At 42.0% G+C, this 27,019-nt stretch overlaps 3 protein-coding genes across 6 annotated transcripts; 1 reads left to right on the forward strand and 2 right to left on the reverse strand.

The window, feature by feature from the left end:
• Positions 1-1,378: 1,378 nt before the first annotated feature.
• hexa (hexosaminidase A (alpha polypeptide)) lies at positions 1,379-8,225 on the reverse strand. Of its 3 annotated transcripts, XM_083666114.1 has the most exons (15): positions 8,211-8,225; positions 7,749-7,937; positions 6,454-6,570; positions 5,807-5,872; positions 5,587-5,633; positions 5,331-5,441; positions 5,121-5,222; positions 4,858-4,990; positions 4,391-4,571; positions 4,174-4,260; positions 3,884-3,956; positions 2,696-2,876; positions 2,243-2,333; positions 2,009-2,116; positions 1,379-1,862 (listed from the first exon to the last, which is right to left on the reverse strand). In XM_083666114.1, the coding sequence occupies exons 2-15, from the start codon at positions 7,906-7,908 to the stop codon at positions 1,799-1,801; spliced, it is 1,521 nt and encodes a 506-aa protein (XP_083522240.1). In that variant the 5' UTR covers positions 7,909-7,937; positions 8,211-8,225; the 3' UTR covers positions 1,379-1,798. The 3 variants fall into 3 exon arrangements, with proteins under 3 accessions (XP_083522240.1, XP_083522239.1, XP_083522241.1); XM_083666113.1 differs by lacking the exon at positions 8,211-8,225 and having other exon boundaries at positions 7,749-8,079; XM_083666115.1 differs by lacking the exon at positions 8,211-8,225 and having other exon boundaries at positions 6,454-6,532; positions 7,749-7,980.
• Positions 8,226-8,914: 689 nt separating this feature from the next.
• arih1 (ariadne ubiquitin-conjugating enzyme E2 binding protein homolog 1) lies at positions 8,915-18,213 on the forward strand. The gene is made up of 14 exons (XM_083665944.1): positions 8,915-9,325; positions 11,016-11,083; positions 11,220-11,364; positions 12,700-12,792; positions 12,938-12,993; positions 14,188-14,254; positions 14,432-14,538; positions 15,181-15,223; positions 15,904-15,975; positions 16,103-16,233; positions 16,639-16,696; positions 16,957-17,217; positions 17,368-17,480; positions 17,586-18,213. The coding sequence occupies exons 1-14, from the start codon at positions 9,041-9,043 to the stop codon at positions 17,668-17,670; spliced, it is 1,584 nt and encodes a 527-aa protein (XP_083522070.1). The 5' UTR covers positions 8,915-9,040; the 3' UTR covers positions 17,671-18,213.
• A 3,127-nt stretch (positions 18,214-21,340) lies between these two features.
• Positions 21,341-26,524, reverse strand: cUnh15orf39 (chromosome Un C15orf39 homolog). Of its 2 annotated transcripts, XM_083666968.1 has the most exons (3): positions 26,475-26,524; positions 24,992-25,029; positions 21,341-23,616 (listed from the first exon to the last, which is right to left on the reverse strand). In XM_083666968.1, exon 3 carries the CDS (start codon positions 23,606-23,608, stop codon positions 22,475-22,477), a length of 1,134 nt encoding a protein of 377 aa, XP_083523094.1. In that variant the 5' UTR covers positions 23,609-23,616; positions 24,992-25,029; positions 26,475-26,524; the 3' UTR covers positions 21,341-22,474. The 2 variants fall into 2 exon arrangements, with proteins under 2 accessions (XP_083523094.1, XP_083523095.1); XM_083666969.1 differs by lacking the exon at positions 26,475-26,524 and having other exon boundaries at positions 24,992-25,114.
• Between the last annotated feature and the right edge of the window lie 495 nt (positions 26,525-27,019).

Genomic DNA, 27,019 nt, shown 5'->3' on the forward strand with positions numbered 1-27,019 from the left:
TAGTAGCCTCAGGTTAACAGGGCATTACCTGTTTACATAAAATGGGATGTTGGCAAAGGTGATTGACCTGGAAGTGTATTTCATCCTAGCATACTGTAGTGGTATCTAGGTGCAGACAAACAACAATGTCACTGCATATTCTATTACATTGGAATACAATCTGTTTGTCATAACTAGTCATTTGTTTGTTGACCAAAAAACAAAAGGCAGAGAATCCAACCAAATTCAATGAAGAGACTGAATCATAGGGTCTAATTAAACTAAAGCAGATGGTTACCATATAGTTTCAGCTCAACGGTTTGCAAGCACAGCACAGATGAATAATTCATAATTCATCTGTGCTTTTGAGGATTAGATTATCTAACGTTGGAAAAATGCTGCCCTGTGTTGTATTGTGCTAACCTCATCTCATGACATCAGAAATGCCCTTTTTGTAAGGGGTCAGGCAGGCTGTGACTAAATAAGTCACAAGCTAGATATAATTAGTTGGTTGTTCAACCGACTGATGATCCACTCTAAGTCAAATCAGAGTACAGACGGGCGGGACCCCGACACTTCTCAGAATAAGCACAGCTACTCCGTTAAGGATATGCATGCCTAACTTGAACTTATAAAATGATAGGATGCACTGCTGTCAATGGGTGATCAATTGAATTCAAGTTAGGATTCCGCCACAAGTGAATACACCCTAGGCCTCCTCCCTCAGCCTGTTCACTGGTAACTTTGAATGCCCTCCTGTTGCACGTCCTGATTGCTGCCGTGGCCTCCATGATACCTCTGGGGGTTTGTTGTTGATCCCATGGACCCCCTCAGTCAGATGAAGCGGATGGGCAGGATTGGGGCGTCAGCACTATGGCCACCAGGGATTACCCCACCCTGCCATCTGCTGCCACTACCATAATCCACACAATGAGAAAATCAATTGTCTCAGTCCATATCAAAGGCATGTCAGCTCTATTCAATAAGTAAATTAAACATTAGGGAGACTTAACATAAAGACTGCGTTACTGCTGACCAAGGAATTGGGAAGCTTATCATGGGAGTACTGTATGTCCCCAAGACCTTTGGTTAGCAAAACAACAATACGCACAGACACACACACATAACAATACACACACATGCTTTCAGTAACAGATTCATGATGGAAAGATAAACCTATGAATCTATGAAACTTAATTAAAATTGTATCGTGTCAGTTTTTCACAGTCTAAGGGAATAATAATAATACCTAACCCCTAAAGTTTGATTGCAATAAACAAGCGAATGAAATGAAGGTCTTTGTCAATTCAATGCAAACTGATGTAAAAACCGTCAACATGGCCCTAGCATAGATCTGAGAACAGACACATAATCATTACATTACGAAATGTAGTAGTCTGTATTGACCTGCATAGCTTTTATTTCAGGTAACACATTTTTTAAGATTTTTACAGCTTTTACTTCAAGTTACAGTGTGGTCTGCCTGCACATGTTCAAACACAGGTCATAGTCCAGAAGTGCTCATAGAAATGTGACAGATGTCAGAATAAATTCCCCTTAAAAATGTGATCATACAATGTGTTAAACAAATCATTTAAAATGATTGAGCAGCATACTTTAAACAGTATGTGTGTATACATGAAGTAGGATGTCCTGAATTAACTAAAATCAGCAAAATGTAAAATCAAATCAGTGCATCACTCAAAATATGTATTAAAGAGATACGATAATGAGGTGGAAGCTTGGCTTCAGTTGGATCCCTGAGAGATAACTATTTCACAGTTTACTCCTGTTCCGCACGTGCTCAACTTGTGAGATTTCACACACCCTTGTACTCATGCTTGCAGTGGCCCACAAAGAGAGGCTCAGCTTGGATCCCTCGCCTTTGAGAGAGAGAGAAGGAGAGAGAGAGATGCATACAAATTAAACTTTATTCCCAATCTCAATCTAATGTATTTAGTGATTAGTGTTAAAAAAAAGTGGATTGTGCCTTTTGATAAATACAGTATACTCGGAAGAGTAACCCAACCTCACTAGCCTGCAGCGGAACTCCTCCAAGCGAGGGAAAGCCTGAGACACATTGGCAGTCTTCTTCTCATCGCTCCAGAGCCTCTCTGCAGCTGCACTCGCTCTGGGCCTGCACCCAGAACCAGGACAGATGTTACTGTCACTGACAGCTTACTACTGTATATGGATACTTGTTTGTACCACATGTAGTTTTATAAGCTGTTGTACTGTCGTAACCTCTCTCTCTCTTTCTTACCACAGGCGTGGAGAGAGGTTGGTGGCATCAACATACTCCCCCCACATGCAGACCTCTCCACCAATCACCAGATCCTTCTGTTCATCTGTTCCTGTGAGGGGGGGAAGTAAACACAACCTGAAGATGAGCAACACACACCTTCACACCCCTAGCACAGCACAATGCAGCACAGCACAATGCAGCACAGCACAGCTATACAACTCACTCACAAATACAACAGCTTAACTCTGTAAATGTTTTTGTAACATCGGAAGGCTGCAAAGGCCTATATTCTAACATTGTCACCAGGCAGGCCGCATCAAAGCATCAAACATAGTATGCAATAACTATCCATGTGTACAGCAAGTGGGGCACCCCTGACACCCAGCACCAGCAGGAAGCAGAAACAGGCCACTAGCCAACAGTACCGTATGGCCCCCCCACACAGACACACACGCACGCACGCACACACACCAGGGAAGTTCTGTGGCTGCACGGTGTAGTAATTGTGCCAGTCCTGGCCGTAGCTGATGTGGTTGATGTACCAGGGTGCAGCTAGCAGGACCCTGTGCCCAGCCTTGGTGATCCTGCTCAGCTCGCCCTGGTATTGGGCAGGGGTGCCCTTCCAGATGTGCAGTACAGTGTCCTTGGGGATCTGAGTAGGGTGACAAACAGCAGGCTCGGCAGTTTGTCACACAACACACGTTGCCCTCCACTTCTGCATTACACCTGGTTTGGGTTTGGTCAGTCTGTCTGTCTGCCTTTTGCTCTGCCTGCCAGGTCTTTGTCACTCCACAGCTTTCAGTTTGCAGTATACAGTAATACGAATGTAGGAATAATTTACCCTTTAGTGCCACCCAGTGGTATAAACAAAGGGTTACACAAGTGCTGCACTGCAATGAATTGGGAAAACGAGGTATTAGGTCCATGTTCCGAAGGAAGCATATCAAGCATAAGTTACTTCAATGCTTCCTACAACGAGAGGCACTAAATTGCAAATGCTTCAAGGTGACAAGGTGTGAAGGATAATTGCCAGAGAATATATTGGGGCCACTGTTTACCGACATCATAGTAGGACAATGGTTCTACAAATCACTGCTCTCCTTATATTTTTGACCCTCCGTCTTCAGGTAACCACATCTTTCTACCCCTTTGAGTGCAGTGAGGCTTTAAAACGGGGAAACCAAGGTATCAATAGCACACATAAAAGCTGCTTCTCTCACAACACACTGTTCACTGCATTCACTGCACACAGGTTCTGACCCTTGAAAGCGAGGGGATACACAGTGTAGTAGCGGGCCCAGTCATGTGAGGGTCCAGGCTGGTCCAGGTACCAGGGGGAGGCCAGGATGACTTTCAGCCCCGCCTTAGTCACCTTGCGCACCTCACACAGGTAACACCCCCCTTTCCACACCTCCACTACAGACAGGGAGCTACGCTGAAACACAGGCCTCCAACTCATCAGAGGAGTTGCATAGGCTAAAGACAATGTCCTCAGTGTAGCTTTCATTTGATAAGAGAGGTTTTTTTTATTTTTTTTTATCTGATAGTGTGTCAATAGACCTGGATGGTATTTTATTGCACAGGTAATGAGAAAGTGATTGAGCCTATGAGGATGACTGATATAGAACACGTGTTGTCTAGATCACAGCATATACTTACTCTTTCATGGTAGTCAAACACATCCTGCCAAACTATGGATGTCCTATTGAGGGCTGAAGTGATGTTCACAATGCTGGAAGACACAAAGACATACACAGAGCACTTAGAATCGGTATGCATTTTGTCTTCCCCGTTTAACTAAATCTATTATTCTAATCAAACAGTATTTTTCAAAGTTAGGTGCCACAAAAGTGCCTACGTTTGACTCATTTCTTGCCGTACACACTTATCCTGATGATAAGTGCTCTACATTGGTTCATCGTATCTGTCATGTCTTCTCGACCACTTACTTCTCCATGTAGAGTGATTCAAGTTTGGTGTAATCACTTCCAAATCCCATCTTCTGCATGAAGGCACGGACATCAGGGTTAGATTTCCTGCGAGAAGCCACAGCTTTATAACACCGAAACCATATAACTTTCCTAATTATCTCAAACCACAATGATCCCTGACATATTTCAAGGGCATCCCGTGTACTGATATTCTGATTGTGGAACTGTAACATACCAGCAGGTGAAGTCAACCTCATCCCCTCCTAAGTGAATGTAGGTATCAGGAAACACAGAGGTCACTTCCTTAAACAGGCGGGTCATGAACTGGTAGCTGGAGTTTACGGTTGGGTTCACAGGGCCAAAGGTTCCTGAGGGAACGGACCCCTTGTAGCATGGAGTCAACAGGCCCGGCTGGCCTGAGGCGGGGAGAGGGGGGGAGGGGGGAGAGGGGGGGGGTGGTGGGATGAAACAGAATCAAGCTCAAGTCATTCACATTCCTTTGTGTCTTTCTTCTGTGGTACTGGGGATAAATTACACTCTAAAAGACATTGTGTGAATCACCCTCAGTAACATACTTCCACACAAGTCTCTTGGGAATATGAGTCAGCAGAGTGGATTAACGCTTTATGTAGTAAATCGAACATGCTGAGTGAGCTGATTGCTTAGAGCAGTGTCCACACATTTCTCAGTGCTTTATAGTACCTTTGCCCCATGACTTGGTGTGGCCTGGCGAGTCAAATTCAGGCAGCACTCGGATGCCCCGTAGCCTAGCGTGTGCAATCACTCTCCTCACGTCCGTCTGGGTGTACACATGAGTCATCGGGTGGAAAGCCCCCTGCAACAAACAAAAGTCAAGGGCTGAACACTGTGCTACCAAGTGCTTTCAGCAATTCATGACTCAATGGTCCCACAATAGTCATTCCACCCACACACACACACAGGTTAGACAGGTCTACTCATCTCACCTTATTACTGAGGTTAGGAAAGGTACGACTCTGGTAGGGAAAGGAGGGATCATCAACAATGTGCCAGTGAAACACATTGAACTTGCTGTAGGCCATGGCATCCTGACAACAAATAATAATTATGAAGTAAATACCATTTGCATTCACTTGCATATGAACCATGAGAGAGTCTGATACAGGTGAAACCGAAATGTACTTTTGAATGATTACCAGTGTCTTTAGAATGGCTTCTAGTGGCAAAAAGTGACGTGAAGTGTCCAACAAAATCCCTCTGAATTTAAAGCGTGGAAAGTCCTCTATTTCAGTCTTATTCACAAAATACTGAAAAAGAAATGAAAGAGCAGCAGATAGTAGCATTCCTCCATCCCTTATTATATAAATACACCAATCACCTGTAACTGCAGTCATTTGCAGCTATTATTGATTTAAAAAATAAATTTATTAAATAAATAAATCTACTACATACTGCTCCAAAGTCATCTTGGTGCACCAGCTGACTGAATGATTCCAGACCTGTATTTATCAGAGGAAATGTGCGTTACCAGAGGACTTTTTTGTGGAGAATAAACAATATGACCACTATGACAAGACAAGAATTAGTGTAGCACAGGAGAGGCTGGTGGAGATAGAAATCGGAGAATGAGCTCATTGCAATGCATGGAGCCTCCCCTGGTGTAGCTCATTACCTCTGAGAGCCCCCCACACGGTCTCTGCTCCCAGGGCTGCTTGGTCTGTAGATACACTCAGCTTGTCTATAGCACAATAAAGGGGAATGTTACAATATATCCCAACACTTTCAGGATTCATAACACTCAATACCATGCAGGCCCATACATCACATCTCAGCTTTGCCCAATATTACCAATAGAACAACACCTTTGGGAACACACTACTCATAATATTCTAAGCATGAGCATTTTGTAAAGCTCAGGTGGAAGTCAGTCAGTGACAACAGTCGTGTGAGAAGCTCCCTCCATATTATTTGTGTCACCAAGGGCAGCAGATGACTGCCCCTACTAGTACTATTGTCACTTTATTGTCACTTTTTATGATTTAATTGTTGATTGTTTGCTGACTGCTGTTGTTGAGCGTGGAGCAAGGTCCCAAAACATTTCACTGTGTCAATTACAACTGTATGCGATATAAGTGACAAATAAAATTTGATTTGATTTGATTTGATTTGATTTGACACAGACCCAAGCTGTCTGCTTTGTCTAGTAATGACAGTGATATGGCACAATACATGCTGGGAAAGAGGCTGACTGATCAATTGGCCCAATCAGTTGGCTTTCACTTGACAGGGAACCGAGATGAGGGGTGTTTCAACACTTACAGCTTTCAGACGAGTCTGCGTTTGGATAGCCCTCACAGCCTGCTTGTTCCACACGAACAACAACCGTAAATGGTTTTGCCTCATAGAAAGGAAACAGCACATGATTCTCTCTTGGTCCTGAATCAAACAGATAAAGATCTCACTCACTGAAAGGCAATGTTTCTGTGTTAAGTCTCATAACTGTGCATAGTGATGTTGTAATAATAAGATACAAATGACATACTATTATCTAATTATGCTATTCACAATATTGCAATTATTTGAGTTATTTAGTCTCTTGAAAATATATAGCTTGTTAGCTCTGTTTTGCATAGCATCTTTATAATATAATCCTAAATTCAAAGTGGCAAAATTCAAAATTCATTTTCCTAAATGTGTATGCATTTGTAACATTATGAACATTTAGATTCAAAACTCTATATTGCATTATTATGTTCATGAGTATCCATGATGCCTGCCAAATTGAAAACAAAAAGCAAAGTCTGTTTGATTTTTCATTTTCGTAGTATTATCTGGTACAACACTGCCATATTGAAAAAATAAATGCAAATGCTTATTCATGTTTGTAATTTGATTTCCTTGTTGTGATAGTCATGCACTCCCTTGCAATGTTTTGCATGGCTATGAGAAAATGGGGCAATCCAATTTTATTTAGCATTTAAATGTTTTTGTCTTATACGTATCCGAGTATGGAAAAGTATTGTCAATTGTATATTATGTAACTGTCATTTAGCGTTTGCATTACATTTTTCAATGTTGCAGTATTGTACCGCATAGTACAATGACAATTTAAAGTTAAATAGACTCTGCTTTTCCTTTTTCAATTTGGCAGGCATTATGCGAACTCAATCATGAAAATGTTTTAATTTAAATGTTCATTGAGTCACAAACAATGCACACACATTTGGGGAAAAGGAATTGCATACACGACACTGATTCATCATTTGCCACTTTGAATTTAAGATCGTTTGCTAAGTCATTGTGGCAGGTATGTGCTTCCCTTTGCTTTGGCTGACAGTCCAGTTCTATGGCTATACAACGACCATTGATCTTTAACAAACGAAGCCAACATGCCATACAGAATGGGCAGGGCAAACAATTGTTTTGATCTACAATGCCCTATTCGAAATACTACTCTTTTACAGTTACACATATGGTACACAACTCCATGTCCCATTCTCATACACTATATTATGATCATTATAATCGGTGTCATATAATGAAATTGGATAGTTATTAGTTCCTCCTAAGTTTTAACTTATTGTTACATTTTTGTATAACATTGTTTGACCTACCTGCACTGTAATCTGGAAAGATGAGAGAGAAATATCTCTTGAAAGCCGCATCCAAAACAGAACAGCCCGTTTGAGCAGATGAGTCCCTCGCATACTGGAAAGTGAATTCCTGTGGATTTAATGAGTATCGTTCCATAGAGATGCTTACTGTCTGTGGCATCGGCCATACTCCTTCTACAGTAGGCAGGCCTACATCAAAGAAAATAATCAAAACCAGAAAACAAAGCACCTGGTTGCCAAAACAATGGCTTAAATTGACGCTCGACATCTCTATCGTAAATGGTTTATTCGTATGGGGAAGCCGCGAAGGGAAATTGTCAACAGCCGAAAAGTTGAAGAATGGTCTCTCTGGTCATATGACAGATGGGAGCCAAAACACGTAGGTCACGTGACCACGTGTTGGGCGTGCTCAACCAATTCATGAAAATAATCAAAGAAAACATCAAAGAAAATAATCCAAACCAGAAAACAAAGCCTCTGGTGACTAAAATAATGGCTTAAATGGACGCTCGACATCGTCGTTTCATCAAGTGATCCTTGTGGTTCTTAAATGGGTTATTGTGGTTTATTCGTATGGGGAAGCCGAAGAGAAATTGTTAACAGCCGAAAAGTTGAAGAATGGTCTCTTTAGTCATATGACAGGTGGGATCCAAAACACGTAGGTCACATGACACCAATTCATCATATGAGAAGAGGTTAAAAACAACAAATCATTATTATTTATGATACAATAGTTATTATACAATATATCATATTATACAATATGAAATATATGTTCAACAAAGCAGTGTGAAAACACCAAGTGACCTACTGCACAATGTATCCAAATGATTATGTTATGATTGTGACAAGTAGAAATACAGTCACCTAATATATATGAAATGCAAAATTGTTCAATTGCAATTTGGATTTTAGATCAATGATGAAGATGAGGTAGAAAATAAGCGTAGATGCTTTATGTTTCACCATATGACGGAGTCGTGATTAACTTATTTCAATCGATTATTCCTAGCTAACCTACTTATAGCAAAAATAATTTGACCATAAAATAATTATAATTCAATGAATTTAACCTTTATTTTTTTCCGAGTCATGCATATGACGTAGGGTCGCCGTCAGTTCATGACGCCGCGTCTCTTTGTTGGCTCGGTAGCGGCGGCGACGTTTTGTTGTTATTTTCGCTGCAGCTGAAAAATAGAAGCCCCCGAACTGTTGAGTTTTTGGTTTTGTCAAGCAATTTACCCATCCCAAGTCTTTACGTCTCCTTGTCACAAGTTGATAAGAACATAGTAATGGACTCAGATGAGGGTTATAATTATGAATTTGACGACGAGGAAGAGGAATGCAGCGAAGACAGCGCTAAAGAGGAATCCGAAGACGACACCCTGGAGCTCGGAGAGGTGGAGTTGGTCGATCCTGCCGTGGCTGGCGGTGAGCGAGACGACTGTGGAGAGACCGGGGGAAGTGGCCACGGACCTGGTCAAGATGAGGAGGACTACCGCTTCGAAGTGCTTACTGCCGAGCAGATCCTCCAGCATATGGTGGAGTGCATCAGGGAGGTCAACGAGGTCATCCAGGTAGGTATTATGAGGGATGTCAGCTGCAGGAAAGATCGGGGACGGTGGAAAGTTGACAGGCCACTGCACTGGCGCTACTTTAGCTATATCCTGATACAGATGGGTTAGACTAATTCCTGGAACGAAAACGTTCCATGTTTTCAATGATGTATTAGCTAGCTGATTTCATGACAGGTTTGTCAGTGAATCTTTAATTAATTAATTGATCAAAATAAATGCATTTCATGGACGCGCAATTTTTTTTATTGATAGTGTTTAATTAAACATAGATAGAGAGACATAGGTAAGGACTGATTCCGTTCCATTCCATTCCAGCAATTAGACGAACCCATGCAGCTAGCTAGCTTCCTTCACTTTCCTCAAATGGATAATGTTTGCTAAACCAACTCAACATGAAGTTATTGTTGGCTAGCCAGCTAGCTCTAACTCTCGGGGCCAAGGAAGGGGCCTCATCTCTTAGCATCATCAGGGCTGACAACTTCAGGTACCGTTAGCCAGCTAGCAGGTTAACAATGCTAGTTGGCTAGCCAGTATTCTCCTAGCTTGCGAATTTTGTGAGCCAGCTAAGACGAAGCAATGAAATAGCGAGCAGCATCTAGGTATTCCAGTTGGCCGTAGCTGATAACTAGCTATCATTGCGGTACCTACTGATGCCTTACATCTTGTGGATGGATTTTAATGCAGTGTTAGTAAGCTAACTACCAATGTCTACAGATGTCGTGCACTTTAAGTTTAAGATGAGCCTGTGTGGAATTCCCCTGCAACTGTCAGCTGTCTAAACGTTAGCTAGATTAGCTGGCTACATGTTATCCTTATTAGTCGGGCCTTTATTAGCTCCCATACTGTAGCGAGCAATCAAGAGGGAAAACGAAGCTGCTGATCTGACCCCATTTGAGGCCTTCCCTGTTGAGTAGTGTCATCTCATAAGCGACATTGGCGATGGCTTAAACCTAGTTAATAAGCAGCGTCTGAGGTGATTGAATTTCAGATCAAGAAATAAAGTTTTATTTGAGCCTGGTTGGCACACTGTGTAGAGACACTGGCATGGCATGGCATGGTGTTAAGCCTCTCATCTATAAATAGTAGGCCGAGTTCATCACCAGAATTGTAATGTAGTATGCAATGCAAAAGTAATGTCCGGCAAAGCTTTACAATTAAAGTAAACAACAATAAATGTGTTCTTGCATTAGCAAACCCTAACCCTTCCAATAAAGATAATTCTGGTTGTCTTAACCACAAAGGGGGAAGTTAAGTGGAGACACCATACATATCCCTTCTTGATTGTACTACCCAGAATAACTATGAGCAATACTGGCTGTATTATCAGCAGTCAAATGTGCCAGTGTCAGTGGTCAGGTGTAGTGTTGGCCTTTGTGCTGGTTCAGTCATTCAGCAGGTGAAAGGAATACGGCACAAAGCCTTCAGTCTTTGCACCTATATTGGGTTCCAATGATATGATGTTGTAATTGTAATGCTACTGCATACGCTATTGTGGGTGAAGCATGTACGTTACTAAATTTGGCAATGTAAGATTGAGTTGACGTTTTCAGTCACTGAGTCATATCCTTGGTTACTTACTGTGTAAGGGCCGTTGACACAATTGATAAGGCATCATTTTCAGTCATGCCATTTCTTCTTCCTTCAACCCCGGTGTAGGCCTATAACAACAAACAATCTCTCTCTCCACTAGAATCCTGCAACTATCACAAGAATGCTTCTTAGTCACTTCAACTGGGATAAAGAGAAGCTGATGGAAAGGCATGTATTCTTCGTATAAACATTTGCGGTTCTCTTTTAATGCGTAAGATATGAACATAAGATATGAGGCCCTTGTCAAAGCTTGTCTAAAAAATATATATATATGTATATGTTTCTCTCTCTTTGTTTTCTCTAGGTACTTTGATGGTAACCTGGACAAGCTGTTCTCAGAATGTCATGTCATCAACCCCAGTAAGAAATCTCGGTCGCGGCCAATGAACACAAGATCATCGGCACAGGACCCGCCATGTCAGATCTGCTATCTAAACTACCCTAACACGGTCAGTTCCCTCGACTGGAGATGGTTTTTGAATTTCCGATGTCTAGCTAATTAACATTAAGAGAGTACAGTACTGTCAGATCCACTCAATTACCTCGCTTGAGCTTGCACCTCAGCACTCAATACCCCAGTGCTATCCGTGACTAGGTCAATAACAGCCAACGCTTTTCCAAGCTGTTGAATAATAGGTCAATGGAGCAGCTTAGCTGCAAAGTCAAGGCTTGTTTAGAGCATACCCCTGCTGACAAATGATGGGGAGCGGGAGGTGGGCAGAGGCTGTGTTCCATTAATTTGACATTTGAGATTGTGCCTAAGCTGCTACATGCAACACCATAGTCTGGGCCATCAGGAAGGATTTCTAATGAGCTGCTTTCACCACTAATCTCTTCACCGGATTACTACATTTGTATACAAAGCAGCAGAGCTGAAGAATAGGCAAGTATTTCAGACTGGAAGTTCGTAGAATATTTGCTTGTGAAAGGCCAGACATAGGCTGTGTCAAAGTATGCTTGTGATCTACTGCATCACGTGAGACGACTGGTGAAGCCAAGCCAGTGCCGGGGATCAGTGTGGGCTCATCAAATATTGTCTTTTCATGTGAATTAGCATATGATAATGTTGTGTGGCACAGTTGCTCACTGAAACCCGTGAAACCCTGTAGCCCTCTGTTTTCCTTTGATGAGCTCATGCGCCATCACTGATGAGTAGCCTAACTGGGCCAGAATGATGTTCATAATGGATTTCTCTTCAGTCTGAAGCTCAGAGGCACTATGACCCTACTTAAGTCATATTTGTAGTGCTTACTATACAGATGTGGTTCACAGCTGTGTTTGAAGGTTTGATAATGATGTCGATTTAGTGAAGATGCCAATATCAGTGGCTTGAGATTTGGTTCAACGTTAGGGCATAAGGCTTCAAATACCCTGAAAGGCTGATGATGAGATGTTAAATAGAAATCCAAGGGGGATCTGTATCTAACTGTGTCAGATTCCTGTGTTGATTTATTTTTCCAAAAGTCGCCATGATAAGTCCTGTCCTAGTCAGGAAACGGCAACTTCAGCCAGCCAGATGATGCCATGTGATAGACATTCTGAAAACACACCAAGGGATTGTTTTAATTGGTCTGTTAGGGGGGAAAAAAAGAAGCTTAAAAAGCTCTGGCACATCTGTCGCATGTTATCCATGGCTTCCGCACCAAGGGCATTTGGGGTCTGACGCTCTGACATCAACAATGTGCTCTGCCCTCTTTTTGGTATTTTGTTTGTGATCGGAGGCTGTTTTATGTGGTGTTTTGTTTCACCTAAAAAATAATGTGCTTCCTATTTTTTTTCCACAGTATTTCACTGGCCTGGAGTGCGGACACAAGTTCTGCATGCAGTGCTGGGGGGATTACCTTACCACCAAGATCATAGAGGAGGGAATGGGACAGGTACTGAAGCATTCTCCATTATCACTCAGAAGCCTGTGAGTGATCACATTTGAATGATTTTCATAACAAAAGAACATAAGCATACATTTTTCTAATTATTGGACTTTACTCTTTAACTGGTTTCCTTACTGTGGTGTCCTTTCAGACTATATCCTGTCCTGCCCATAGTTGTGATATTTTGGTTGATGACAACACCGTCATGTAAGTATATTGGTCTTTTTTTTTTTGTATTTTAAAATATGAAACCTAATAGCTATAGATATGAAGTGAAGGTTAATACGCTGAGAGCTCTTGTCACGGTGACATCGCCCTTCCTGCTTGATATAAGCTTACTGTATGGTTCACTAGGGGTGAGGTCCGTAGTCGCTTGAAAGCTTAACAGATGTTATCGCTTGGAAACGTCTGTCTGGAGAAAGAGCGGTCTTATGAAGGTGTGACTAAACTTTCATAATTTGTATCAGTCACGTTTCAGCTGACAGCGTGTCTGCTGTGAAGCAGAAGTGGGTCACCCTGAGCTGAACCGAATCTTAGAGCAGTGGTTGTCAGAAGACCTTGCTTCATGTGCAGATGTACGAATGTGTCGGGGGGGGGGGGGGGGGGCTAGCTTGAATTCCCCCCTTTTTATAGAGGGTTAAACATTTGTATTTTCATTCTTGAATTCATCATTTTATTGTATTATTCAACAAAACAATGGAGCACACATGCTTCCTCTTCCACATACATACAATCACACACCTAAATCCTAACCACAACAGAGGTCGTCTAACACTACCCAGCACATGGTTAAACGCTCAGCCAACAGTCCAGGGGTTATTCATGAAGATAAACTGACATTTTATTCCATGAATAGCACTGGAGGGATTTACAGCACGGCACACACTATTGAATGGAATTTGCACCCATATTGAGGACATCAATGCTAATCTCTTGCCTTGCCTCTTGACCCAGCGCTAAAGCTAACAGTAATTGTCTTAACCTACATTCTGATCTGTGGAATGGTTGTTGATGTGCCGTTAGGTTTGACTGGAGAGTCCAGTACTGTAGGCCGCTGCACATGTGGAAGACTAGCATGACCAGCACTTAGGAGATGTGTCGGAAACTAAAGAAGCAGTCGTTGTTGGAACAGTCCTTACAGAATAGGCTAACCATCAGCTTTCACCTGTCAAACGAACTAGCCATGTGTTACTAGAAGGATGTTCGCTTCATTAGTTTCTTCAGTCATCTTCATACTCTGCCAAAATAATCATGAATTACAGTGTACCAACCAAACACAGCATCAATAGTCAGTAGCTTTACTGGTGATGCTTGTCGTTGTTGGTGTTATATGATCTAATGCACCAACTACTATGATTCTGTGGATTGTAATATAGGTTTGGTTTGAATTTTCCCCTCCAGGCGACTCATAACAGATTCAAAAGTGAAGTTGAAGTACCAACACTTAATTACCAATAGTTTTGTAGAGGTAAGCTTGTATATCTGTTATTTATGACTGCCAGTTATTTAATATTATTATTAATGTCTGTAATGTAAAAAAATAAATAAAGAGGAAATGAATTGAGGTATTTTGAACTTGATATACAACACATCAGTGACTGCATCCCTGCATTGGGTTTCATAAACATGGCCTTGTCTCCTTTAGTGCAATCGACTGTTAAAGTGGTGTCCTGCACCTGACTGCCATCACGTTGTCAAAGTCCAGTACCCAGATGCCAAGCCTGTGAGGTGCAAGTGTGGCCGGCAGTTCTGGTAAGAGAACTCCTTAAGTGATCTCACTCAGCCTCTTCTCAATATCATATTACAGATTACAGAGTCTGCTCCTGAAACTCCCCTGGCTCCTTTGCCAACCAAGAGCACAACAGAGTTGGCATGTGAGCCAGCCCTGGGGTTTCCCTGCCAAGCTACTGCACCCACCACTCCCCTCTGGGGCCCAGTCACAGCAGGCTCCTCTGGGATCACTGTATCCTGTTGGCAGCTCTTACCTAATCCCTGCAACTAGAACATGAGGGAGTCTTAAAACAGATTACATTGAGTCACCTCAACATTGACGCTCAATAAATCTCTTTATTGTGTAAAAAGTTGATTTGGGTGTGCTCAACTCTAACTTCTTGCTGTTTGTTGGCATATTTCCAGAACAAAATAAAATGAAAGCTTCTGTTCTGTTCAGTAGCTGGTTTTTAGAGTTAATATTTTAGGGGGTCATAGTGTTCTTTGCAAAACGAAGAATGCAAACCACCAGCTCTTTTATATAAGAGCTCAGGTAGAATATGTACAATCATGTTTATAGGCCAAGATCTCTGAATGTTGGGGCTTATTAGAAAATCTAGGGCAACAGATGTTAAATGTGGTATATTCAAGAAACAATAATGCTAATATATTATTTTATTGTAGCTTCAACTGTGGAGAGAACTGGCATGACCCTGTCAAGTGTAAGGTATGTTAAAGTCAAGGATCAATAGCTGTTCTTCTGCATGAGTTTATACCAAGAAAAATAAATGTCTGGTCATATGAATATGCATCAGCGTACTGTATACTACCCAAGTATATATTTTCCCTTTGATTGTATTGTATTTACTTGTACTCATGGCACAATCGCTGTTTATTTATTGACTTGGGAAACTTGAATGAGTTGTTACCGACAAGTTCTTTAATCCCCAATGGGAATGTCAGCCTTTCACAATAAATAAATCAGGTAATTCATATTTAGACTTGCTTTTTTTACAGAATAGCTCATGGATTTGAAACAGTGACTCTGAGTCACATTTTGTAGAAGCATGTGTTTTTGTCTGAGAAAAGAGCCTGAGAGCAGACTGCCACCTTCCCGCTCACTTTGCTGGGAGACTCTCAGGAGACCTGTCTTGTTATTCCAGAGGCAGCCCTGGCAGCAACAAAGCATGCCTCTGATCTCCTGTGTCATTTTCACTGGAATTACTAACCTACCTCAATGGAGCAATCACATCAGCAACATGGCCTAGATTTCGTCAATCTTTCATAAAATAAGGCAGCAAAAATCATCTTGTCAGTAGATTTACCCAGTCTGCACAATGAGGAGGGTCACAAGCAGGGCATGTTCAGCCCTTATTCTTGTTCAACTCTCGATCAACTATCTTGCAGTGGCTGAGGAAGTGGATTAAAAAATGTGACGACGACAGTGAAACATCAAACTGGATTGCAGCAAATACCAAGGTATGTTGGAACTCCATGGGGGACTTTTTCACATGTCAACATCAGTGTTTCATACCACGGTCACTCTCTGTTTGTGGTTGTTTGCTGCCGAGCTACTCAGCACCTACTCCTTCCTGCTCCTTGACAGGAATGTCCAAAATGCCACGTGACCATTGAGAAGGATGGTGGCTGCAATCACATGGTGTGTCGGAACCAGAACTGCAAAGCTGAGTTCTGTTGGGTCTGCCTGGGTCCGTGGGAGCCCCATGGGTCAGCTTGGTGAGTACTGTACATGCTCTGCTCAGGTCTTTCCCAACATCCTGGATGACAGTGGAACTGCCTGAGTCAACACAGAGCTGCTCTCAGTGCCAGACAAAAAGTTGCAGAACGTAATTTAATTGCCTGACAATATTGTCAGATGCCAGGTGAATTATGCCTTTTGCTTCAGGGCTGAACAACAAGTTACACCAACCCGATCGAACTTGATTAACAAGTTAGACCAGCTGTATTTCATTTTGTATCAGACAAGCGTTCAGATTTGATGGATCAGTCTTTATTAAAGGGCAACATAAAGCTCCAATCTTAGTTACCTGTCCTTTTCACGAAATATGATGAAGCAACACAGTTCGTAGTCAGTACGAAGAGTGATTTGATTTCTAACGGAGCCACAATTTTGTCTTGCAGGTACAATTGCAATCGCTACAATGAAGATGATGCAAAAGCAGCCAGGGACGCGCAGGAGGTAATTATATAGATGGTTAATAACCTGAGGTCAACATGTGGTGTCTCCAATGTTTCCTAGGTCTTCCACTCATTTTATTATTGAGAAATATGTACTTTTTATTTTTGTTTTGTTATAATTCAACGGTTATAGTTTCCATGCATTCATCATGAGGACCTTTAATGTATAGTTGTCAATGTAGACATTATGCAGACAATGCACCCCTGGAGGGCAGCTGGCTCCATTTCCGCTGTAATTAAAGCCAGGCGTGTGCTCTGCAGCGCTCCAGGGCGGCCTTGCAGAGGTACCTGTTCTACTGCAACCGCTACATGAACCACATGCAGAGCCTGCGCTTTGAGCACAAGCTCTACGCTCAGGTCAAGCAGAAGATGGAGGAGATGCAGCAGCACAACATGTCGTGGATCGAGGTGCAGTTCCTGAAGAAGGCGGTGGACGTGCTGTGCCAGTGTCGCTCCACGCTCATGTTCACTTACGTCTTTGCCTTCTACCTCAAGAAGAATAACCAGTCCATTATCTTTGAGGTACAGTACAGCGAGTGTGTGTCCTGGATGGACACTGCTATGTCTGTCTGTCTGTGTGTCTGTTTGTAGCATAAGATGGCTCGGTGCGATGTGGGTAAGTAATCAAGGCTGAGGAAGCAACGCGCGACTTGTTTCATGTGATCTTCTCAGAATAACCAGGCGGACCTGGAGAACGCCACTGAGACGCTGTCTGGGTACCTGGAGCGGGACATCTCCCAGGACTCACTGCAGGATATTAAGCAGAAAGTACAAGATAAATACAGGTGAGTCATAGCCAGAGGACAAGTACTTTTCCCCCTCATTGTACAGTGATGACAAGTCAGGAGAGGTCCCGGTCCCTAAAGCACTTGTATCTCCTCTGCGTCTAGATACTGTGAGAGCCGACGAAGAGTGCTGCTACAGCACGTGCATGAAGGCTATGAGAAGGACCTGTGGGAGTATATTGAGGATTGAGGACACGTCCCCCCCACACCACGGACTCTGAGAGTATCTATCTCTACCGACTAGAGCGCTGATGCAATGAAACAGGGCAGCACTGCCGCTCCCCTACTGGCACACCACCCACTATTGCATCCTTTTCCCTGATTTTGTTTAATGGAAACTTCAAAAGTAAATGATATTTAAATAAAAAGGTAGAATATTAAAAAAATATTAAGTGTACTACAGTATTGTTAGCAACAGAGTGGAGTGTGCGAAGACAGAAAACTCAACTAAAACAAATACATCCTCTCTTGGCTTGTATTGTAACATCTCCTTTCAAATATCTTATTTTCGCCTAGTTATATCTGTTTTTTTTATTCTCGTGGATGTTTTCCATTTTGATTTTGACCTTATTTTATATTCTCTATTGTGTGAGAGATGGACTTGTTTTCAACACAGCTTTAATTGTCCTGGCCATGTCTGCTGTACATGGTTAGATCCCTGTCTGGGTTGCTGAATGTTGAGTGGCCGATTGTAAGGGGCAAAACAGTTTGGTAAAAAAAAAAAAAAAAAGAAGAAGAAAGAAAAGCCAAAAAAAGAATGGGGGGAGGGGGAAAATCAAATCGGTATTTTTCAATTTGTAAATAACGCATATGCATGGACGTTAAAGAGCAAGAGTGGCACGTGTTTGCATAATTTTTAAATTTAGAAATATTTATTCTTTACCAATATTCAAAAAATCTGTATATTTGCTGTGTAGATTGAGTATATCTCCCTAACATCCCTACAGTGGAGTGTGTGTGTTTGGAGGATAGATTGTTGGCAGTAAGGCAACCCCTTCATCATCCTCCATCACCCCAGAGCTCTCCAGAGATTGAGCAGTGCAGATGCTGCACCAGGCAGATAAACCCAACTGAAAGGGGAGCAGATGAAGGCATAATTCTTACTCGCCATGTCCTTAGACTGAGGCCTCCGTAAAACGGCACAAAACGTTTAGTAAACAAGAGGAAACAGAAACTGACATCTAGAGGCTGAAGGCACTAGCCCAGTCTCCTCCTAAGCTAATCCTCTGTCTCTCTGTTCAACCCTGAGTAGAGATCTTTAACATTTAAGAATGACACTACTAATTATTTACGAGAGCCAAATTGAGTGACATTCACTCATCTTTTTTTTCTGTTAACTTGCTCTTCCCAGACCTGGCTTGAGGTTGTTCTCCTTAAGCCCAGCATGCACCTTGGGTATAGATAGTATATGAGGTTAATGGAATGACAACACACCTTTCTGTTGCTGGTCGTTGGAGCAGATCGCTGTCAAACAGGGTCAGGCATTTGTATCACTCTGGCTGAGATTACAGGATGCTGTCTGGGGCTGATAACGGTGGTGCTTTTAAATATATATATATATTTTTTAATTTTGCAGTGAAACTGAACATTGCTTTAAACCAAGCTCTGCAGATGGGCTCACAAGAGCCTCAGTGGACAGAAGAGGGATACATAGCAAACCTCCGAGTCCACCTCTGGATAGTAGGATTGTTGTTTAGCCTATATGATATTATGCTTTAGCATCTGTGCAGACTTTGTTTACACATTAATGTTGAAAAGGTGACCAGCTAGTACTGCTAATGTCTGTGTAGTATCTCTGGATTTGAGCCTGTCTGCTTGTTCATGCTGGCCTGTGTTTTTGAACTCTAAGTCTTCATAAGACTGCTGGGAGGGGACATGCACATTTTGAGCTAGTGCAGCAGCTGCAGGCAACTAAGTCAGAACAGAAGATGACACCAAAGTGTCAGCCATCTTTCAAACAAATCCTTTTTTGCCCCAGTTTGAGATGTTTGGGGAATTAGAAGTTTTCACCCAAATGCTTATGTGTTTAAATAACTATTTTAAGAAAGCAAAAACAAAAAAATGTAACTGTTCTATTTGAATAGATGTCATGAATAATCTCCTTACTGGGAGTATTGTGTGAGTCATTAGAATAGGATATGAATTACCCAAATGTACAGCTGTACCAGTATGCTCCTATACATGTATTAATCTATGAACCATGGCACAGAGCTGTGATTGTCTTCCAAAAAAGGGGTGAAATAATTGAATTTGCTGATTTATTGATTTCTTTTCTTCATTTTTTTTTTTCATTGGGCAAAAGTGAAACCTCGTTGCACCGATTTAGTTGTGACTTTCATGCGGGGTGTCATTTTGTGTTAATCTACCCAAGTGACAAACAAATAATTCGAGTTGAATAGATATTTACAAAGATGTGCAATTTTCTTTAGTTTGTTTTGCAGTTGCAGCACTTCTGCTAAGGCTGTGACCATGAGGCCAATATGCTCTCCAGGGCTCATTTTCTGTCTTCATCATGTCCGCAAGTTGTTCATGAACATTTCAATTTAACATTCGAAGTAATGGAAGCAACTACTTTCATTTGGTTGAAGCATCCAAAAACTTTTAATACTTTTCTACATATATCTTTCTTTATGCTATTAAAAGTGTTTTATTTCTTATTTACATAGTGTAAAAATGTGGAAGAAATTAGTTGTTCGTTTTGGAGAAAACAAATATTAAAGTGCAAAATGTTGCAAACATCGTTTTTGTATTGGTGATTCTTTGTTCTCTTGTCATTTTCTGCATGTAACCACTACTAATCCCAGCTGGTAACAGTTACTGTTTATTATGACTGGTAAAACCTCATTATTGGACACCTTGAGAAGGACAGGAACAATCAGTCAACAGTCTAGTACAGGTGAGGCTAGTGGAGGCAGAAATCGGAGGATGGGCTCATTGTAATGCATGGAATCAAACATATTTGATACCATTCCTTATTCTGTTCCTATGGTAAATTTCCATAGCAAATAAAGAAAGAACATAACAAGTAAGGACAGGACAAAGAGGCCAAGAGTGAGTTATGAGGAATTGAGAACCAATTATAAACATTCCATAAGAAACATGTTGATGTATGGAGGTAGTAGTACCAAGAGGTACCCAGAGGATAAGAGCAGGAATAGTACCAAGAAGTACCAGGGGGTGATGTAATATTTTTTTTAGATGGGCTCCCACCGATATTGTTACAACCTCATAACTGACTTTAGAAATGGGAGGGGAAACCAAACCGTGACGAGATATAGGAACCAGGTAAAAGATATTGGTGGCGAACAGCCAGAAAGTGTAAATGATTTACATATGAGGGATGGAAACTAAATTTGATATGGATTGGAAACTGCATAAATATGGTGCTGAGGGGCAAACGGCAGGATGCTCCGCGGACCACCTCGGCTTTGTTACTTGTAATAAAAGTCTCTGGAGAAACCATCAGCTCTAGTCTTTAGCATTTTATTTCAAAGTATTTTAGCATAGAATTCCACAACATATTCTATGCATTACAATGTGCCTGTCCTCCGATTTCCACCTCCACCAGCCTCTTGTGAGCATTCTCTCCAGTGCTTTTGTTAAAAGGTTTACTGTAATTGCTGAATGAACCACTATTTAATCCCACAGTCAAAAGAACACTGAAGGGAAGGCTTCGCGCAACCATAACATTTCTAATTTCAGCTCTTGACATGAGAGCAGCTCACAGCTTATCATTTTGGCCACCAGGGGGAGATAGGCACAATGAATAGAATTTTAAGAAGTGTCAGGAAGTTCAAAGACAAGGCATTAACGGTCTTTGGCCAAAGTGACTTGTAAAGTATTACAAACTTTTATTTGGGACACATTACACATCAAAGCAAATCCAATCATACTACTTTCAAAGAGGTATGTCTTTGCAACTACTTATTAATGTCACAGGACATTAGTGTATAATCCATACAAAAGTCTTTACAGTAAGACGATGAAAATTAAGATTCATTACATAGATTCACAGTACAAATACCCTGATACAGGAGCCTCTTAGCAAGGAGACATTTTTCAGCAGCACAGTTCAGAGGTACAGTTGAGCCAGTTAGGCTTAATTCACACATCACAACAGTATCATTCTCAGTGTGTAAAATGCATAATATATGATCATATTGTGTAAAGGCCAAAGTGGGGGTTCAGTAATGAATCAAATGTAACCTAAACATCTACAGCTGTACTTCACTCAGCCACAGCCAAACCTCCAAGACAAACATACTCCAGATATCTCAAATAGTTTAATATAAATTGTACAACAACCACCACAACGCTGACAAACAGACATGGCCTCCTAGGCTCATTTCAACAATTTCTGTTCATCAACCAAAAACAAAAAGGGGCAGATCTGACCTGAGAAAGGGGCATACAGTCAGTGATGGAAGCCGTATGTTCATTTTACATCATGTGTGACAGTGTGCCCTGCAACACTCTGGCAATAACAATGTCAATCAAAACAAACCTTTTGAAATTGTTACTTGAGTGCTGAGCTAATGTAAAAATAAATAAATAACCGATTATAATGAAACATTTTCTCATGTCAAAACCACACCTTCATATATTGTGCAACCACATGAGAGTTCTCAGAAATCAGGTAAATGTTTTGAAGGTTGTGTCACAGATAAGGAGCTAGACAACAGACTGCACATACAAATGTGCCTTCCCTGTGGTAAAGCTAATAACAGGTGTGTTTGATTTAAACTTTAGCAGTCCCATGATAAACCTTGGGGCAGGACTTGTCCTTGTTCTGTTCTAATTTTAAGTGAGTGTTTTGATTAATTTGTCATCTGGAATTGGGACAAACTCACCTGTTTGAAATCAACAAAAGGTAGTGTACAAAGGGAACACAAAATGAAAAGCACCATAACACAAATATTCATTAGTTCAAAAAACCAACAAAAGGACAAAAGACAGACAGAGGCACACGCAAAAAGGAACGTTTCCATGACAGGTCAGTCCTCGACTTTGAGCCAGCCTTTTTTGTAGTCTATCAGCAGCTCCAGGTAGTACTGCCACTCTGGCTCACTGTCATACTTGACCTCAAACACAGTCTTGAGGGGGTTCGGGTGGGGCTCATGGATACGCACCACCACCCCTCTGTACCACACCTCCGTTTTGTCATTCTCCTCATACAGATGGCAGATCCTCTTCCCCACCAGGTCTGGGTAGTAGATTTTCATCGCCCGCCGGGCCCTCTGAACGGCGGAGCGTAGGACCCAGCGTCTCCTGTGCTCAGCACTGTGGCATGCAGAGAGGTAGGGGCAGTATTTGATCTTCATGAGGGATCTGCGCAGACACAGTCTTTGAGAGGAGCTGCTAATGGTTCGCATGGTGTGGGAGAAGCCCCCCACTCTCTGTCTTCTCTGGGGAACCTTGGGTGACATGCCTCTGAAGAAGCCCCTATCTCTGGCCTCCCTTCTCTCCCCATTCTTAGCCTCTGAGAGGAGAGGCTGGCTGTGCAGCTCAGGGTCTGAGACTGCTTGGTACTGGGTCTCTCTGCCATTGCGGCCCTTGCTAAACAGCACCCTCCTCAGTTTGAGAATCATCCCCGAATGACTTTTGGGAGAGTCCTGATTGGCTACGCCTGAAGACCAGCTCTCACATGACAGAGTGGAGGCCTTCTCTGTCTCAATGTCACTAGGAGACGAGGAGAGCTCGTCTGAGGTCAGAGGGCACACCCATGAGTTCTCAGGCTCCTCCTGCTGCTGGGTTGTGACTGACAGATCCTTCTCCACCTCCGTATGGTCACTCCCTCCATCCTCGCTGCTGCCAACTGGGCAGCCATCCCAGTCCTCCTGATTAAAATTGTTCACTATGCTCCAGTTTCCAGAGTGCTCTGTGTATCCCACCTCTTCCCCCTGTGACAAAGTGCTCTTGCCTAAAAACCTTCGCTTTGTCCTGCCCTTTTTCCGGTCTTTCCTTTTGTGCTTCTTGAAGTGCAACCTTTCTTTCAGGTCCTTCAGACAGCGTTTGGGTAAGTCCTGACTGGGGGTTGGTGTGGTGGGAGTTTGTGAACATGGCCCAATCTTACAGCTGTCAGCCTCTTCTGAGCTCTCCACTTGCCCTCTCCTGACAGACTCGTCCATTGCTACACCTGGAACACAGGAAATATAGCCATTAGAAACTGACAACACTTTGCTTGCATCTAGGTTGGAAATGTACTGTAATGTGCAATCATCTCAAAATACAAATGTTGTGATTGTTCTCAGGCTTTCTTTGAGATAAGAAATGGTGTGTAAATAACAAGTGAAACAGAAGGACACATGGTTCCAAGTTAAACAGAGGATAGAAAGGTATAAAGTGAAATCAATGTACAACATGCTGAAACTAAGTGTAAAACATTGTCCTACGGCAGTTTTGATGCTGCAACGTCTTTCTAAAGGGAAACTAAGACGTGGACAAAGAGACTAAAGAGAAAGCTGCAAGCCACCAAATCCATAGTCTTCACACTCCCACACACACAGTTGATAAATCCATGACACCGTATTTAGCTTAAAGACTAAAAAACATAGTGTTCTTCTATTAATAATCAGCAGCCATGACGATTGGACAGTCTTGACCTTCTCACTCTGAAGCACCACTGAGGAGTGACGTAATGGAATAGCAAGTACTAGAAGAACTAGGCACCATGGATGGGAAAACAGTCAGCTGCTATAATTGATGCCATCAGTCAGGCAAACGGCAGTAAGGCAACAATACGAAAGGAAAAGGGTTTAGATAGAAAGTCAAGCTCCCCAAACCATGTGAACTGAAACAACATCAGCAGCGTACAGAAATAACAACTTGATTAGCCCAATTCAGTTACTTAAATCAGTTAGTGAAATATTGACGTAGATCAAATCAACCAGAGATGTTGAAGTGGGTTAAACAGAAAATAAGAAAATGTCCACATTTACATATTTAATAAGTAGTCAGTAGTGACAGTCTGTGGCGTATAATCATTACCCCTTTTTTTTTTGTTTAGCTCAAAATGTCAAATGACAGTGAAATTAATATAGTTTGAAGGGTCAATTGGACTGCTTATAGAATCAATCTGAAAGTTATTTTTCCAAATCTAGTTAAGCTATTTGAAAAGCCAAATGGATGTTCGGAATGGAAGAAAGGCTCATACATAGCAGGGTCATCATCAAGTCAAAGCACAAGCTTGTGACTAACCCAGAGGGCACTGAATGATCCAGGGTGCACAGGCCCCCTCAGTGCCCCCTGTGTGAGTTGCCATTTCCTTCCTGCACAGGAAGTCTGTGACACAATCCAACAGTTACAGCCTGGCTTCCAAACACATTCTGCTGCTTTATTGGTCTTACGTCCTAAAGGAGGAGTTAAAGGTCCAGGAAAATAGGCTACATTCCTTAAGTGTCATACTCAATTAGCATTAGTGATTGATGAGTGTTGTTTGAAATGTTCACAAATAGTGATTACAAATAGTGTTGAGGGGTTGAAGTTAAGGGGCAATAGCAAAAAGCAGATACCTGGACTCTCTATTTGGCCCCATCAGGTGATGTCGATTCTGTAAAAAATAAATGGATTTCAAATAATAAATTATTGTTACATATGATCAGAGAAAATGCTAAAAGAAATAGGGAAAGGGGATGGAAAATAAGATTATTCATCAAACGTTGTATTAGTTTGTCTCCTATGACTATGTGACATGGTTACCATCCTAAAATCTGTGAGATTGTTACATGCCAAACATTTGATAGGAATGAGGACAGGTATACTGTACATTCAACATAATGGATCTGTTCTCATTGTAAGGGAAGAAGTCAGTACAGCTTAAAAGAGGAGATTTCCAAAAATCTGCCAATTGCTAGGGTGACATGGTGAGAGTGCAGCAACATAATCACTGGAACTGTGAATAAGTCTACTTCATGTTCCTTTGACAGGAGCACATGTCAGGTGGGGACCATCATATTGTAACACTCATAGCACAATCCCTTTAAAATGACTCACACCCTAATGTGAAGTTCTTTCACAAATTCTTTAATGTAGGCCTAATTCAACAGTGGAGTGATTTGTGAATATTCAACAAAGAGGTGGACCAAGATCATAGATTTCACCGGAATAACAGCACTATGTATTCAACTTTTCTAAACCAATCAGAATTTTGTTTTCAAGAGGGTGGTTTGAAATGACATAATTATTGATCTCAGTCTAGACAGAGTGCTGAGTATGATCCTCCTGAGGAACATGACATTCCATCCAGTCACTACATAAAAACATGTTTCTCAACTAACAAATGTGGGCTAATCAAATGGACAATCATAAAGCTGTTTTTTCCCCCCGATTTTCAAAAACTGTCCTTTAATCCTCATATATCCTGAGGGGTGTTGGGGACATTGCACACAAACTTTGGGGACATTGCACTCATTGAACTGAAAATGTTATGTCTGTTGCCAAACAGGAAGAATGAGCAAACAGCAGATAAACTCTCATGCACACCACTTTTGTGAAACACTCCTTTTTCATATTGCCATTACTTTTATTACACAGTTCCCCTGCAAGGTTTTTTGGTTTTTGAGAAATACATCTTTTGTTCACATACAAAACAGTTGAGTGTGTTTTCTCTCTCCCTTGCTATTGCTCAATGTAAGAAAGTTGGTGGTGTGATATGGTTGTCCCATGGCAACATTATACAAAGTCACTCACTTCTGCTTTCACTCTGGTTAAAATAAAATGCTAGCAGCAGGCCACAGTTGACATGGGCTGGAGTGTATTTGGTCAGTAAAGTAGCCAAAAGCTGTTATTTTCCTGCTAGTCATTATGGTCCAATGCAAAATGTTTAAAAACAAATTTAAAAAACCCTGTTAGGAAAGGATAACTAGGTCAAATGACATTTCCACCACTTAAAGCATTCTTGGGTTGTGCGTCAGTAAAAAGACACTATTGTTCTACAGCCCACTGTTCTACAGCCCATCAGTGATTCAGATAAGCCTATGTCAGAGGTTAACTCACCCAGGTGCTTGCAGACACAGGTGTGGTAGAACAGGTTGAGCACATCAGCGTAGATGTCTGGCAGATGTTTGAGTGACATGAGTCTCCTATGCTTGGAGGAAAAGGGGCGTCTCTGCAGCTCGGTCAGGTGCCTCTCCTCAGAGAGGGTGGTGGGCCGCAGCTGCACCTTGTGCTCCTGCAGCACCTGGTCAACATAGGGACCCTGAACCTGAGGGAACAGGATCTCCTTCACCACCAACATGGGGATGAAGACCGCCCCCGTTCGCATCACATGAGGAAAAGGACAGTGGTGCAGGGACTCGTACTCACTCAACCTTTGCAAAATCTTACGGAGCGCAGTGCTTGTCCCCTCCCCGCTCAGCCACACCTCCCTGGCCTTGGTGCCCAGCAGACATGACACTTTCAGGGCTTTGGTAGAAGGGGAGGGAGGCTCAGGCAGCTCCAGCTGTGACAGCCAGGCTCTGAGTTCCTGCTTAGGGGACCGGGACACACAGCTGGAGATCAGCATGCACAGGGACTGGTGTAGCTCCATGAAGTGTTGGCGG

This window comes from Argentina silus (genome assembly GCF_951799395.1).
Source record: "Argentina silus genome assembly, chromosome: 3".
NCBI lineage: Eukaryota > Metazoa > Chordata > Actinopteri > Argentiniformes > Argentinidae > Argentina > Argentina silus.

What these genes read in the sequence shown, in the direction of transcription:
- hexa (XM_083666113.1), bottom strand. Translation starts at nt 8,016, where the DNA reads ATGTCGAGCGTCAATTTAAGCCATTGTTTTGGCAACCAGGTGCTTTGT. An exon ending in GCAGCCACAGAACTTCCCTG is followed by an intron (nt 2,334 to 2,695) that starts GTGTGTGTGCGT and finishes CCCCCCTCACAG; the next exon opens with GAACAGATGAACAGAAGGAT. An exon ending in TTCCGCTGCAGGCTAGTGAG is followed by an intron (nt 1,863 to 2,008) that starts GTTGGGTTACTC and finishes TCTCTCTCAAAG; the next exon opens with GCGAGGGATCCAAGCTGAGC.
- arih1 (XM_083665944.1), top strand. Translation starts at nt 9,041, where the DNA reads ATGGACTCAGATGAGGGTTATAATTATGAATTTGACGACGAGGAAGAG. An exon ending in TAGAGGAGGGAATGGGACAG is followed by an intron (nt 12,793 to 12,937) that starts GTACTGAAGCAT and finishes GTGTCCTTTCAG; the next exon opens with ACTATATCCTGTCCTGCCCA. An exon ending in ATGACCCTGTCAAGTGTAAG is followed by an intron (nt 15,224 to 15,903) that starts GTATGTTAAAGT and finishes ACTATCTTGCAG; the next exon opens with TGGCTGAGGAAGTGGATTAA.
- cUnh15orf39 (XM_083666968.1), bottom strand. Translation starts at nt 23,608, where the DNA reads ATGGACGAGTCTGTCAGGAGAGGGCAAGTGGAGAGCTCAGAAGAGGCT.